The sequence below is a fragment of the Centruroides vittatus genome, unplaced genomic scaffold (assembly GCF_030686945.1).
Source record: "Centruroides vittatus isolate TY-2023 unplaced genomic scaffold, ASM3068694v2 contig_250, whole genome shotgun sequence".
Taxonomy (NCBI): Eukaryota; Metazoa; Arthropoda; class Arachnida; order Scorpiones; family Buthidae; genus Centruroides; species Centruroides vittatus.
In genome coordinates, this window is record NW_027121584.1 from 627,928 (window position 1) to 644,985 (window position 17,058).

The following is a 17,058-nucleotide window of genomic DNA, read 5'->3' on the forward strand; positions in this document are numbered from 1 at the left end:
TCTAAATGAGTCAAAACAAAAAGTATTAAAGTCATTCATTCCTGTCACTAATAAATAAAAATGGTAGATTGAAAAATAAGTTTATTTTCAAAAATCTTTGCCGTGCCTAACCCATTTAAATTTGCTTTGTTCCATATTTTGTTTTACAAACACAGAAATTTTATTATATCGATACTCTAATCTTTATTAATTTGTTATGGCCATCAAAGATCTGAATTAAAAAAAAAAACCTTTTCAATCTTGATTATAAATTAATTCAAATACCCAAATTTCATTGAAATTAAATTAAGAATTTATATATTTCTAACAATTACTGTAACTTCTGCTGTTGATTTTATTTAGTCCTGTGCCTAAAATATAATTCTTTGACACTCGTAGGTAAAAGTTGTTGGCTTTAATTTGCTGAAAGTATTTACACAAGCATTTTATCGTGTAAAAATAGTCTCGTACCAAAATTTGTCCTGATAAAATAAAAACAGAGATCGATAACGAAGAAAACATTTCTAATTAACATAATTATAATTTATCCATTGGTCAGATTTCTGTAGTAAAAAAATTCCAGCGTGTTTGTGCTCATTGACTCAATTATCCTTACTTATTTATTTAAATTTAATAATCCAGATCGGCACAATTTCCAAATATGTTTTAGTTCGTGAGATCGAGTATTATTCGTGCTGTGACGACGATCCGTTAGTAATTAATGTATTGAGAATACATATAATTTTGCAGTTTATTCAATTTTAAAAATCTTCACAAATTTAGGCCATAATCTCAAAATTTCAGTAGCAAGTCTGTAGGACTTGCATATTACTTTAAGATTTTTGAAAATTACATATATAACTTTAAGAGGAAAAAGTTTCTATTTAATACAACCTTTTATACAATGTGTAACAACAACTATTCAGATGAAGTAAAGCATATTTATTTTCTGTTCATGATAACAACAGCTATATGATGAGCAGAATTTTAAAAATGATTTTGCAAATTGGTATGACATGAAATATTTAGGTACATTATAGTAGCCTTATATCAAGGCTAGAAATTATTCACAAATGATAGGAAACTAAACATCACAAATTAATCTGGTGACGGTTTCCATTTTGCTATCATGATTCTTACATTGCATTGGAATAAATTACATATCTTAATTTTCACATCAGTTGTTCCTAAGTTCACCAATCGATTGAAGAACCCTTTTCAGTCCCTCAGGCACAATAGCACTATACAATTATATAAGCACCAATCTTTAAGTCAATATAAGTTTCTATATATATATATTTATATATTTATATGTATGTACTTCCTCTTCTTAAGTGTATAATTACTACACACTATTCTGGTGGGAGAGGTGGTGGTGGTGGTGGTGGTTCTCTCGGAAGAGGAGGATCTCCTGGTAACGGTGGTGGCATCGCTGGCCGATTGTAGAGTTGAGAAAGTCTTGTTGCATTAACGGCTAATTGAACCGGAGTAGGATACGGGTAGCAGGTGTAAGATGGAAAATACTGATTATTATATGGAAGAAAAGTCTGCGAAACAGGATTGGGTTTAGGCATTTGGTACGGCATAGTTGGAGTATTGGTTATTACTTGTTTATTTGTAGATTCAAATTGCTGATTGTGCATATTTGTTTTATTCGAATCGGGAGGCAATGGAATGTCTGATCCGTCGTTTGTAAGATGAGACTTCCTTACGTGAGAAGACTGGTCGTATTTTGCCACTTTTGCTGGCCTCTCTATGACCGATAATTCTGCCGGTTTGTCGTGAGATGTCTCATTCGGACTTCTCTCGCGCTTACGAGCTTCTCTTTCTGCTTTTTGAGGTGCACAAGAAAACGAATGATATTTTTGTTTTTTGTCCTTAGTAATAACTAATTTTAGGCCAGAATTTGTATTTGTAGCATTTGCATTACTAGGCATTTTGGACTGTTCATTATTTGATATTTTTACTTTGGGTATTTTTATTTTCAATGCTTCTCTTGGTGGACTACCACTGCTTGATCTTTGCGCTGTATCGGATTTCACATTACTCAACATAATTTTATCTTTAGGTATAGTTATTTTTAAACCACCAGAAACAGATGTTGGAGTTATCTGATCTGAAACATTAATTTTCTCAGAATTATGAGAATAATGCTTGTGTTTGTGTTTTTCCCGCCTATCTTGTTTAGTTTGCAATTCACTAGATTTTTCATATGAGGAATCAGATTTTTTAGATAGGTCATTATCTGATTTGTAATTGGCAGGAATAATTTCAGTCATTTTCTGGTTACTTGAATTGTCTCCATCTTCTATTGCTCTTCTTGTTTCTTCTCTGTCGTGCAAAATACCATCTTCATGTGGAATTTGGCCAGATATCCTATGCCTCTGATGTTTAACCTTATTTAATTTTGTTGTTGTTGAACCATGCTCTTCATTAAATAAATTTGATTGAGATATACTTGAAAATCCTGACCAAATTTCAGAAGTATGCCTCGAATCATGCCTTAATTTTGTGTCTTGTTCTGAATGGAGTGAGTGTTGATTTCCCTGCTGAACTGTACTTGAAAGTCGAGAAGAATTTTTGTCGTGATGATTGTGAGGATTTGCAGGAACTTCAGATTGTTCTTTATGTTTAGACATCACAGTTTCAAGTTTAAAGTCATCTGAATGAATATCACCCAATATGTTATCCATTCTATTATCAGAAATTCTACTCATAGCAATTTGTCTCATGTCATCTGCAATCTTTTGCTGTAAAATTTCTTCATTTGTTAGTTTAGATGTTCCATGGTCACTTGATAGTTCATCATTAAGAAAACTTGAATTTTCTTCTTGTTTTAGGTGCATCTGTTTCATATATTTCATTCTCTCTCTGTCAGAAACATTTTGATGGTGATGGGATTTTCTTTCATCTTTACTTAATTTCTTATTATTAGGGACAGAATGTATTTGTATTGGATTATTGTGACTATCAGTTTTATTCTGTTGTGCTTTTAACTTTTGCTCAAGCAACTGTCCCTTTTCCTTTTCCTTCTCCTTCATTTCTTTGTAAACTGCAAGACTAATGGAATGGGGATTTTCACCTTTGGAACGTTTTGATGGTGAAGGTTGTTGCATCATAGGAACTGCAACATTAGGAGGAGGTAATGTAGTGGCACACTGTACAACACTGGCTTTTGAATGATGCTGGCTTTCTTTAGTAGCTGGTGACAACACACTTTTGTGATGATGGCTAGACTGTTTGGAATCCAAAGATAGTTTCTTATCATCCTGTCTTGTTTGTCCTTTATCATGAGAAAAGACTGCTGTAGTTGAGCAAGGAGCCTCATTTTTAAGGCGCTTTTCCATTGCTTGCAAATCCTGGAAAAAAGATTAAAATAAATATTAAAATCATTCTTTTAATTTGAAGTTAGTTTTCAGAATTATTTAAAAAATATATTGATAACCAGAAGTCAGATATTATTTGAAAAATAAGTATTAATGAAAAAGATGTCCTTTTGTCATACAAATCAGATAAAATTAACTTAGAATGGCATTTTCTTATAAAAATCTTAAATAATATTTGCAATTTAAATATCATTTATACCTGGTTTATACACACATATATTACACACACATATCACCAACAATAGAAGTAAAAATAAACTTTTATTGTGCATGCTATTATCAATTGTTATAAGAAGGCAACATTTATTGGCAACGAGGAAACTATTATTAGAAATACCGAATAAGTTTTTCCATTCAGACTAATTTTTGATAATAAAGCATTTTAGAAATTACAAACACTTAAGACAGAATTCTTTCAAACTAAAATTAAATACCCATTGCATAGTTATCAGAAAATATAATTAAATAAAATATACAAGTGACATCTGTTTTTAATGTCTTCCTGATAAATCTTCAGATGTATTTTTCAAAATGGTTTGTAATCAGATTTATTTAGACCACCACCAAGAATTATGATGATGTAATTTTAGATCATATACATTTTAGAACATACAAGTGGATGCATTTCATCAAAGTATAAAATACAATAATTAGTTATGTAATTCTTATATTTAATGGTTTCAAACCAAAAATTTTTTCAATTACCTTAGCACATACAGTTGTCTGCTTTTTTGGAGATATAAAATTCTACAAACTTTAGTCTCTTGAGTTATATGACAACTTATCTTGAATATCAAACTATTGTGACAAAAGCATGATGCAGGTTCTAACACTACATATTGTAAACATACTTCATTTTAGGTGGCATATCAGTGGTCAAGTAGATAAAACCATTGAACACTGTAGGTTGGTCCCATGTTTACAGTTCACCAACCAGATGTATGTATGGAGTTTTCCATGCTTTCTTCATGTGTCTAACACCTAAATACACACCAGTTTCCCATTCAAAGTCCTCCAAGGCAAGCAATCTATTAAAAGAGTGGTGTAATGAATACCTTGTGTTGCATTACCAGGCTCCATTAAACCAACCATTCCATGCTACCTGCTAGCTTCTGTCTAACCAGTCAAAAAGACCATTCACTTCATATGAATCCCAATAATTTCTTTTAGTTCCTTATTTATCTTCACATTCCCATGAACCCCATTTGATCAAGAAAAAACACTCCAACACCAAGCTGTCTATTCCAACCAATATTTTGCTACACATTCCCATATGTATCACCAAGGTCTCTCCAACTTTCATATAATAGTTATTGTACTACTGAGAATGGGCTGAAAAGCTTAACAGTACTAAGATTTAAATATAATTTTTTTATCTCCAAAAAGATAACTGTGAATGTTTCATGAATTGTTGTAAATATAGTGTCACGTCAAAGGAAATAAATTTTAATTAAATTTTCTAATTGATTTCACCCATTTATACAGGGTGGCCCATGGAAAAGTAGTCCGCCTCTTATATCCAGCAGGTGCCCCACTCTGAATTGAAGGAGGTGAATCCCCTTCCACCCCCATTTTTATTTGTGGGGAAATTTAAGGCAGAAAGTGTATGCTAATAATCTGCATACCCTGGATGAACTCAAAAAAAAAAACATCATGAATCCTATCTGCAGCATCACTGTCGAAGAGCTGCAGGCAGTAACGGCTGACATGCTATGACGTGCCTAGAGGTGCATAGATATGGATGGTAATCACTTTCAGTATCTGTTGTAACATGTGGGTAAGTCAATAAAGCTTTAGACAAGTGGTCTACTTGCTCATTCTTCATGTCTACTAGCAGGCTACGTTTCCGTGGGCCACCCCGTATGTATTTTTTTTTTATCATGTTAGTTTAAACATTTTAAAATTGCTAAAATAATTGATATAGTAGATACTATAAAAAAATTTCAAAAGTTTAAATATCTTACTTCTCTAGGAATCAGAATAGCATTAATAAAAAATAATATCATAATTTGTCATGAATATAATTACTGTTCAATTAAAATGCATAATAATCATAGAGATTATTGTTAAGGGTTGTGCATATAACATAACTTTTAAGTTTAAATACTTTCAATGCATCCAGAGTACTAGAAAAGTATTTCTATATTATTTTAGAAAAGATAATATAGCAAAAATTGTCCAAAACTGAACCTGAATAAAATAAAAACCTGCCTAAATGGAAAAAACTTGGAGCATAGCAATCTTATATTTATATTTTAAGCTGGAAACCTGTCCAAAGCAAAAATGGAAAAGGTTTCTGGGTACAGAGAACACAGTTTAACTTGAATAAAGCAGAAAATTAAGACTCCACTTGTAGGCAAAACTATCTTCAGTTATAACAGTCACCATATAGCATGAGAAGCTATTTCAAGAATGAATTTGAGTTTTCATCTTTTTGAATTGAACAGTTCTCTATTTTTACATTCACATATTTCCATCTTTAGTTGGAATAACTTTAGATTAATTTGAATGAAATCTTATAATAAAAGCAACTTTACTATAAAAATGAACATAACTATGCAATCTTTATCCATTATAATTTAAAAAATATATATATAGTATGTACTGAAACCTATTCAAAACAGAAAAACAATATTTTGTACTGCGCAATTCTGATTTACACAGATACACAGGTTTTACTATACTAAGTTTTTCAAACATATTGCTATGTATAAAATAGTTACTCAATATTTACAATTAAAAAAAAAAGTTTTCAAAATACAGTATTTTAACTTAAAATTATTTTAGAACTTATTACTGTATAAATATCACATACTGTATTACATTAGAAGCTAAGCAAATAATTGTGTGCAATTGCAATATCTTAAGTTAAGAAATCTTTATATGTTTGCAAATGAGACTAAGATTATTTTGAATCATAACACAGCCCCACACAGAGGGAAAGAGAAAAAGATGAGGGAATTTTCCATTTTAAAAACTTACTTTTACACTTCCAGTAGTAATTTTTCTTTTTAATCGACTTGGACATTTATCCAAAATCAACAGGAATTCTGATGTTAATTCTGAAAAATAAAAATTTTTTAATGCTTACAATAATAGTATTTAAGATTTAATTAGGTAAAATATGTAATATAACTTTAAGTAAATTGAAAATTTATATAGTGTATATCAGTTGCCAAATTCAAACAGTGATACAGGAAATCCTCATTAGTTTGAAATTCAAGGGACAATGTAATCGCGACTTCAAATTATCAAGTTTCGAATTATCCAAGATTTACACATTTCTGTACAATATGCCAATTGCCATGCAACTGATGTAATTTTTTAATGAAATATGGCTATGTATACAGATTGACATTTTCATTAATAATAATATAAACTACACACCAGATGAGAATTTCACAGGTTGCCAGATAGGTTTTATAAAAAGTAAAGCAGAATTCTACAAAATGTAGCCCAAATTATTTTTTAAAGAGGTCCAAAAAGTAGTAAGTTGTCCAAATGTAGTAATCTACAGTCCTACAAATATCCCAATCTTGTAATCCCAAAACCCAACCGGATTTTGAGATAAGAGAAAAAAAGGGTACACCTGAAAATATGTTACTGTAAAGCCATATTGACCAGATTAGAGTTGTCCTTGAGGTTCTCTTATAGTACAAGGCATTTCAATCTAAACGAACAACTTAACATACACATACTGCAGTTTGAACAGAATTTTCACTTCAAATTTTGAAGTAGTTGTATTTCAAACTAACTGAATTCCTTAACATGTAAATCTCTATACTCCAGCTAGGACAAAAGTACAGTTACAAACTAACAGGACTTTGAATTATTTAAGTTCAAATTAATGAGGACTTCCTGTAATTTGTTCTATCTATAACACTGCTTGCATGAGATATACTCAAATATATTATTATTTACACTCTATAGATGTAAATGATGTATCATACCATATCTGTCAATTTGTAACACATGTAAATGAAGAGATATTGATGCAGTTTGAAATAACAATGTTTAAAACATAATATGTAACAGAACATGTATGATTGATAGCTATACTAAAGTACTGTACATCATATAGACAAATAGATTAGGTCAGTGGTTGGCAACCTGTGGCATGCGAAAGAATTCAGAGTGGCACGCCAATTGTGCATAAAATTAAAAACTTCAAACTATGAACCAAATATTCTAAAATTGAACCACAAGAGAGTCACTAATGTTTAAATATTGTAATTTTTTTATAATATTTTTATGTAGTGTGTATTTTATAGTTAAATAAAAATATGTTAATGTGCAATAAATTCTATAATTTTATTTTAGTGGCACATGTAATTGAAAATACAGAACACTACAAGTTTTGTGGCACGCCAATGCATTACTGCACCGCTGGATTAGGTTATTGCACAAACATGCAGTCTCTGCCCTAATGCTCAGTGTGACATATACACTAAGACTACATTTAACTTACCTTTCAGACAGAATGCTTACCCTTCAAAGAGCATATGTTTGGTTATTATCTAAGTGTGATTTCTCCCTCCTTATCAATCTTATAAAAGCTAAATTCAGTCTATTTTAATTTTATTGTTAGCTTCAATTACTACAGATTTCCTTTTTTTAATGTTCACTCCTTTTATAATTGTAACAACCTTTAAATTTTAGAAGTTTAATCCAATTATACACTCATTGCCATAAAAATTGGCACACCGAGGAGGAGTTGTCGAAATCGAACAAAATTGCACATGTGTGAGAGTAACAATGATATAAGTAAGTGATTATAAAATGAAAGAAAAGAATCATTCATTGAAAGAAAAACTGCAAATGAAAGGAGATTCTAGATCTCTGTTGAGCCTGAGTGCCATGTGCATGAGCTCTCTTGTCCACTGTCCAACACCTCCTCACAGTGTTGTCAGAATGGCTTAAGTGATGGTTATTCAGCAATATTACCATCCAGCTTCTCTCAACCCAATGATCATTCCCTTCTCAAACTCAGTTAGCTGTTCATATGGTCTTCAACAGCAATCTAAAGGCAACTCTATTGATATGGCATCCTCCTGCAACAGGTAAACTACAGACTAGATGCCTTCGCACACTTTTTTTTATTGGTCAAGTAGAATGCACATTCCACTTGACCAATAAAAAAAAAGTGTGCGAAGGCATCTGGCAAAACTTTAACACCTCTGCTGATATTATGCAATGAGCCATCAGGCAATAACTCTAATCATTTCCATATCTGATTCAGACATACCTGGATGCCAAGTTTTGCAGCAATACAATAACTCCTTCTTGGTGCACTAATTTTTATAGTGATGAGTGTATTAACATGAGTGTATTTATATTACTGTAAAGAAGGAACAGTGTCTTTTAAAATTTATCTTGTATACTAGTACTTTTTTATCAATTAACAGGACTCATGGATCAATTAACTGGAATTATGGATGCAGATATTTAGTCTTACAGACCAGAAATAATATTTTTTATTTAGTTATTTCTGATCTGTAAGACTAAATATTTGCATCCATAATTCCAGTATAATAAGTCCTGTTAATTGATAAAAAAAAGTACTAGTATTAATAGTAGTAATAGTACTAGTAAAAGTAGATAAATTTTAAATTACAATAGAAGACACAAAGGCATAATAATTAAGGAACAGTGTCCTCTGCCAGTGGCAACTTCAACACCAAGAACCAACTACATTTTAGGTTTTTTTAAAGAAAATTTTTAATTATTACTGCTATAGATCCTATATGTATTGTAATCAATATATATGTAAACAAAAACTGGAATATGAAAATGAGTTTATTCTGGAAATTGAGAATTACAAAAAAACAATGCACATAAATTAAAACATATTTGAGAAGACTATCAGCTTAACAGAATAAATCTATTCTATGGTCTGCTGTCTTCTCGAGGGCTTATGGCAGTCCACACCGAAATCTTCAATGGGAACTTCGCATAATATCTGAACTTCATTTCTGGCATATCCTTTCCATTTTAACAGTAAAAACTATTTCCAGCACATTCAGAACCATCCAGTGTAAAATAAAACTTGTCATCCATAACAAACACCAAGTTTTCTGGTCAAAAATGATCTTGTTTGGTTGCTGTAATAACTGCTTCACAGTGTAACTTGGGTGCAGAAATCCTTTACCTAATAACATTCCTTTTAATACCCCATGAATAAGTGTGAAATATTTTGAACTTTTGACACAACTTAGAGACTCTGGGCAACTTTATCCACAATGGCATTGATTAGCTGCTTACAGTTTGCTTCAATCAATCCTCTTTTCCCCTCAATTCTTTCAGCTCTGATAAGGGTTTTCTTTCTCCTTAATTATATTGTATTATGCTTTTCGGACATTTAAAATGTTCCACAATAAAAACTTCACCTTTTGTCAAATTTCGAAACATGGAAGTAAAAAAAAAAAATCCAAATTGAATAAGCAAATCACACTCAACAAAGAAAACTGGAAGAAGTTATTTCATATATTTTGTTTACATGCTAATAAACCTCATTTTATGCATTATCCATTTATAAATTTTTCTGAGCAGTGCATTTGAAGAAAATATCTCTCACATATTAGAAATAAAAATATAAAAAATTAAAACCATCTGAAGGCAAACACTGAAATCTACAAGCTGAGATGTTCTATCTAAGCTGATATAATATTCATTATCCGTTTTCTATATTAAGCAAATATTTCATGCATCACTCGATCCTACATCAATTTCATCATCCACACAGCTACTAATAAATTCAAGAAGGCAACCAGCAAAACATGTATTTAGTTATCTAAAGGCTAGATATATCTAACTGCAAAAGCTCCAAAAACAGCTAAGACCATCTTTTAAAAAAAATTAGCTAAGCACTTGATATTATGTATTCTTCTACTCTTCGATAATGATTGTTACAAATTTCTAAAATAGTCACAAAACAAAGAAATATGATAAAAACTAGGATAGTTTCGAAATCAGCCAAATTCACAGCCCTTATGTTCCAGACCCAGAAAAAATGGGGTTGGCCATTTTCAAAACTATATGCTTCAATTATTGTAAGCAACAAAGTGTGCAGAGCACCGTAAAAAGACGCAAAATGCCAGAGTTGCATCATTGACAGTATCCAAAAGCAGAATGTCCAGTATATTATATAATGCATGGTCTCATACATGTATGAGGCCATGCATTATATAATATACTGGACATTCACCTATAATGGAATTTCACCTATTTCTTATGATTTTTCAGTACAAAATTTTTATAGTTGTCTGACTGTAGAAATTTCCTGACATGCTCCACATTGAAACAGGAATAGCTTTTTTTTTTACAAATTCTTAATTTACACACACAATCACTTCCAGGAATTACCTATTGGATAACTACAATAACAGTTTTCGAAGTATCGATATTAGGCTTAAACACAAGTATTCCAGCATTTTCTGTATATTTGAAAGCAATAAAAAAATTTTTTACAGAGCTGTGGAGTTCTTTAGAAGTCTAAAACCCCACCTGATGCTTCAAAACCAACTCCAATTTTAACAGTTTAAAGAATTCAACTGAATTTTTTCTTATGCATAATCTCACTGTCACTTATATATAGTGATGATAAAAATTAATGACAACAATTCTCAATTTAAAAAAAAAACACAAAATAAAACAATTTTGATGACTGACTAAAATACCATAAATCCACAACTCTGACTCTGCAGCCAGGATTTTTTTTTATCACTTTAAAACTTTCTTGTAGTACTATACTTGTTACCGGTTTAAACTTAATATTAATAAATTAAATTAAGACTGTTTAATTTTAAATAAAAATTTAAATATATGGTAATTACATAACTTTTTTACTATATTTTTCTACATAAACTATAATATACTATACAGTAAGTTATAAACTATACAGTAAACTATATTTTTTATTAATTAAATTTAATTAAAGTAATTTAAGTGATGGTTTCTATAAACAATTGTAGAATACTTCAGTATTATTTTCTTTAACAGAAAATTTTGTTCAGTGTTTATCTGTATTTCCCAATATATGGTTTGTGAAGCACTTCCAGGAGTATGTGAAAAAAAAATCTGTCTGCCAATGTTATATGAAATCAGCAATTTTTTTTCAATTTGAAATTTATCCTTTGGAAATTCCAAATTTCATAAACAAAAATCCTTAAAAGCTGCTTATTTTAATTTTTTTTTAAACTATGGATTAAACTGTGCCACTATTTGTCAATTTAATCTTTCTTTTCTATCAACTAACTTGGCATCTACATTAGTAAAATAAATGCTATAGTACTTTAAATTACAAATTTATAGTAATTGAACAATTAATTAAAAAAAAAAACAAAAATTTATCATTAGCAGATATGAAACTGTAGAACTGATGCCATTTATAATCACATATAAGTTAAAAAGCATTTTTATCATATGTAAATCTGAGAATTAAGGATAGAAACTGACTCAATGCTTACTCAAATTGACTCCTGTATCATTCTTCATTAATATCGGATTTTGAGAAACTATGCTAACTTAACTAATACAAGTATAACTTTACATTAATTAGTGTCATTAATAAATATTACTTAACTAATAAGATCATTGTTACTTAAGTATTTCAAATACATGAAAAAAAAAGAAAAAAACTGTTTATTTGGTAATATAACAAGTTATATCCATTTCGATTTGATTTTACTTAAACTTTACCTATGTTTACAAAACATATTGAATTATTTACAAAGACAATACTAACGATAATCCCTGTGGATAAGTAGCATAATTTTGAACACTTGTTACTGTTATTACTATAGTTTTTAATAAAATTTTTTCTCTTATTGTAATTTACTTAAAGCAAACTAATTTTTGAATCATTTGACTACATTCATTAATTATCATATTTACTCAAATGTAAAATGCACTTTTTCATGTTTTAGTATTTCTGAAAATAAGATTCATCTTAGATTTAATATAATATGTCATAATTAACAATCTCTAGTGTCGTGCATCTTACTTCTCTATCATTAATATGTCGAGTTAATCTGAAATAATAGAAAATATTTAAGAGGCAATGTAACTCAATCTCAGTTTATTACAATAACATCATAAATAAGTGAATGAAAATCTCAGAAAGAAGTTGTGCAGCACTCAAGAAACGTCAAATTTCCACTGCTTTATTAAACACCATTGAATAGAATATGATGCACGTGAGATGTGAATACTGAATTCAGTGTTGATTAGCATAGTTTTAGCATTAAAGGTATTTGGTTTTAGTTTACTAACAACACACATGTACAATGACTAAAACAATGTCAACTGCTGATTCAGAAGAGTCCAAGCAAGTGAAAATGTTTCCAACTTCTATACTAAGGAAAACAGTGATATATAATTTACTGTACTTACAACAAATGCTGAACAAAGTTTATTTGTTCACTATTTTTTGTCTTGAGTTGTCTATTTTTTCAAAAAAAAAAAAAATCCATGGGTGAATATGTAGAAATTAAGGTGCATCTTAAATTCAAGTAAATATAGTATTTCCAATTTATGCACATTTAGAAGTACATGAAATTTTTCATTTTAATAAGAAAGACTATTTGAACTGAAAAAAAATAGGGAGTGCTGATGTATACAGTCCAAAATACAGTAATATCAGAAACTCTGTTCGTTTATACAGGTAACATGCTTATTTTCAATAAATATCAAAAAGTCACTAACTGGAAACAAATCATATAATTTTGATAATCATCATCATCATTTCTTGCTAATACCCAGAGGGTGTACAGGTCAACATGGTAAAAAAAAATCAAACTTTTATACTACCATCTACTACTTTTTTCCAAACTCTCCTATCAACAGACAAGTTTTTAGCCCAGAATAACGTTAAATTCCTTTCCTCTAAAGCCTGCTTAATCCTATCAATCTCTTTCGTCTAGGTCGTCCCTTTGGTTTTTTTTCCCCTCTTTGATTTTAGCTTTGAATACCTGTTTAGCTAGTTGGTCTTCTTCCATTCTTTCCAAATAGCCAAACCACCTCAAATTAATTACAAAATTTGAACTTGTCTTGGCAATTTTTTATCAAATGTTTTTATCACACCTCAGATTAGCCTTGCTTACTCTCAACTGAATATTTGATATCTTAAGGTTTCTTCTTGTCTTCATTTTTAATATGATTTTGCCACTGTATCCATCTATTAACACCACTAATTTTTCTAAAAACTCTCATATCTGCTGCTTCTAATTTTTTGTCAATTCCTTTATTTCTCACCAAACTCTCAGAACTTTATATCAATATAGGTTTAAAAACTGTTGTACACAGCTAATTTTGTCTTATGACATTTCTTTCTTGTTCCAGATATATTTGCTCAATTGGCTCCCTGCCTGACCTGCCTTGCTTAATCTATTGCTGATTTCCAAATCTAACTTTCCATCTTCACTAAAGAATGTTCACAAGTATGATATGTTCTAAGCATTTGTTACCAAGTTTAACTGTTAAAGTTTCTTTCTCTCTACAAATAGCCATAACCTTCATTTTCTTGTAGCTAATTGACATACCAAAATTCCTGCAACTTTCCTCTAAATTATTTAAAGATTGCTGGAGGTCCTTGAGTTTATTGCTTAGTAGAACAATGTGGACAAATTGGTTCTTTATCTTATTCAGAAAAATAAAGATTTTGTTTTTTCTGAATAAGATTATCTCTATTTGCAAAAACTGAAACAACACCAGTATAATGTCCTATTAATATACTAAGTCCAACATAGACAATGATATAATAAAGAATTTGGTGCACTTAAAGCTTTTCCCCAATCCTCTGGAACCTTCCCTTCAGACCAACATCTTTCAATAATGTAATGCAACCCCTGTACTACTGTTTTTCCCTCATACTTTAGCCTCTCTGGTCTGATATCATCTATATCGGCAGCCTTTCCACATTTGATGTTTTTGATGGCCTTATCCACTTCTATAACCGAGATAGGATCTGATAATTCCAAAATTTAGATACGTTTCTCTTGTTTGGCTAAATCTGTCACTCCTTCATTCAGCAGCTGTCCAATGTATTTGCTCCAGACCTTTAGAATATCTTTTTCTTCTGTTATAATTTTATCTTTATCATTCTTTATTCCTCTAGCTACAGTTTTCCCACTGGTTTTGAGATTCTTTACTAATTGCCAAAACATTTTGCCCCCTCTTTATACTTGCTTTTCTATTTGTTCCAAAATTTTCCCAGCATTTTTGTTTAGCCGTCTTTACACACAGTTTAGCTGAAATTTAACTTTACAATCTAATAGGTTGCTTGTGGTCTTATTTGCCAGATATCTTTTATAAGCTGCCTTCTTTTCTTATACTGCTTGTCTAACCTCTGGTCCACCATGCAGTTCTAACCTTCCTATCTTTGCAAACAACTTAATCACATACTATTTTTGTTGCTTCTACCAATGTTTCCATGAATTTTTTCCATTCCTCCTCTAAATCCATTTCGGTAATGACGATGTTATTAGCTGTGGTATTAATCATATTTCTGTATTTAATAGCATTTGGAAGATCTGATAATGTTTCTCTCTTTATCCATTGAAGCACCTTTTTACATCTCATACTCCTAATAACTATTTTTAATTTGCTCAGCACAAAATGATGATCACTATCAGCTTTAAAACCTCTAAAGACTTGTGTCTTCAGCTAAATGGATAATGTTCATATCTACAATAATATAGTCAATTATGCTTTTCAGATTTCTAGTGTTCTTTCCATATGAATTTATGAATTGTTAGAATATTGTGTTAGTAAGCACTAATGAGTGACAAGCAAAAATTCAGGCAGTCTTTTGCCATTGCTGTAGTGTTTTTCTTTCTCACCAAACTAACCTAAAATGCTGCCATAGATATAGTTGTCATTTCCCACTCTATTATTAATAATAGAGTGGGAAACGACAACTACATCTATGATCTCCACTAGAACTATTTTTTCATTAGTATTTGTCTCTACTGCTGATCCCAGATCATCATAAAATTCTTCTACATCTTTCTTTGAGTCTTCAGTAGGTTCATAGGCACAGATAAATCTCATTATACAATTTCCTATTTTAAATTTTGCCCAGATGACTCTGCTAGAAAGTACTTCCCATTCCATAAGATTTCCTTCTATAGCAGATGTAAATGCTATTGCTATACCCTCCTTGCACTGAGCATCATTCCCTGAGTAGATTAACTTATTTATTGTTTAGGCTTGTCTCTCCAACTTTAATTTTCTTAGTTTCAGTGATACCTATTATTTGTACAGTATACTTTTCTAGCACTTCAGCTAGCTCTACTTCCTTTCCACTCAGACTGCTAACATTGATGGTACCAACCCTGATTTGTATACCAGTAGCATATTTAGCATTAGCATAACCTGATTCTCTGATCAACACAGCAGAGACCTTGTTGGACCAGGCAATGTCCTACAGTATGACTTTCTGTTGATTTGATTTACTATGCTTAAGTTTTAACTGATACAATTATGGTTGGTTAATCCTGTAATAGCAGCCCATTCTCGTTTGCTTCGACAGCCCAGTTGATTGGCTATCTACTGCCAGGTTGTCACATGGGGGTGAGGAATGGACATTAGGTCGAGCCACCCAGTTCCTCACATGCCCAACTGTCTAGGGAATGTGAGGGTCTCCCCCTGGTTGAAAGACTCAAACCATTAACAACCCTTGATGATTATTATTATTATGATTATATTTCTGGCTACAAATGACTTAAAACCAGCTTACAAAATAATTTTAATGTATTTCAATACTATTGGCTATCAGTATATCTATATTTCAAATATTTGCTAGACATAAAAACTAAACATTCTAAACACACACAAAAAAAAAATAAAATAAATAAATTCAGTTGAATTATAGAGACTAACTCTACAGTTCATAATTATATAACTAAGGATTGAAAGAGCTGCTAACAGATATTCATTCTGAATTCTGCACTTTATACCTTTGTCAAATACAGAATTATTAATCAACAACACACCTCTCACTCACAAACACAAACAACTTATTCTAAACTCTACTACTTAAATTTGAGAGAGAGTTCACAGAATTACTGAAAATTTTTTAAGACTGGAAAGTATTTATTTAAAAAACAAGAAGAAAAATTAACCAGAATAAAATTCCAAGTTTCTTCTAATACATTAAAATGTTAAAACTTATTTTATAGATACTTGAAATATAATGCTTTAAAAATTTATTTAGATTTATGTTCATACATTAAAATATCAAATTTAGTATTATAAAATTGACTTACCACTACTTTTTGTTTGAAAATATGTAGTCTTTGAAGGCAAAAATAAAATGGAACATTATAAAAACCAAACTCTAAAACAGCAGAGATTTTTTTAGTTACTAAATCATTTTTAAGCTGCTTAAAAATTACAAGTAATAAATAGATCCATTATGGTTGGTTAATCCTATTTTTGTATTCTGTCCAATGCTTTGTATTTTATTTTAAAATACTTTTTTTAAAGAATTTTAATGTACAAAACTATGTTCCTTCTTCAAATTTCTTGCAAAGATTGAAAACCCATATTGTAATTTTGAATCTCCTGCTTGAAGATGATGTTTATGCACTGTTGAAAGTTCTTGCAACTTTTGTGTCCAAATAAAGTTGCATAATGCTGAGAGTGTCTTTGGACTCGATTTAAAACTCTTTAGTTTCAATTTAATTACTTTTGT

General features: G+C 30.4%; 1 protein-coding gene across 1 annotated transcript in view; it reads right to left on the minus strand.

Annotated features, from left to right (window-relative positions):
• Positions 1-712: 712 nt before the first annotated feature.
• Positions 713-17,058, minus strand: part of CycT (Cyclin T) — a 44,433-nt gene continuing 28,087 nt past the window's right edge. The window contains exons 10-11 of the mRNA XM_067265834.1: positions 6,348-6,427; positions 713-3,338 (exon numbers count right to left, since the gene is read on the minus strand). Coding sequence (XP_067121935.1) covers positions 1,332-3,338; positions 6,348-6,427 — 2,087 coding nt within the window. The 3' untranslated portion in view covers positions 713-1,331. The remainder of the gene's footprint in view (positions 3,339-6,347; positions 6,428-17,058) is intronic.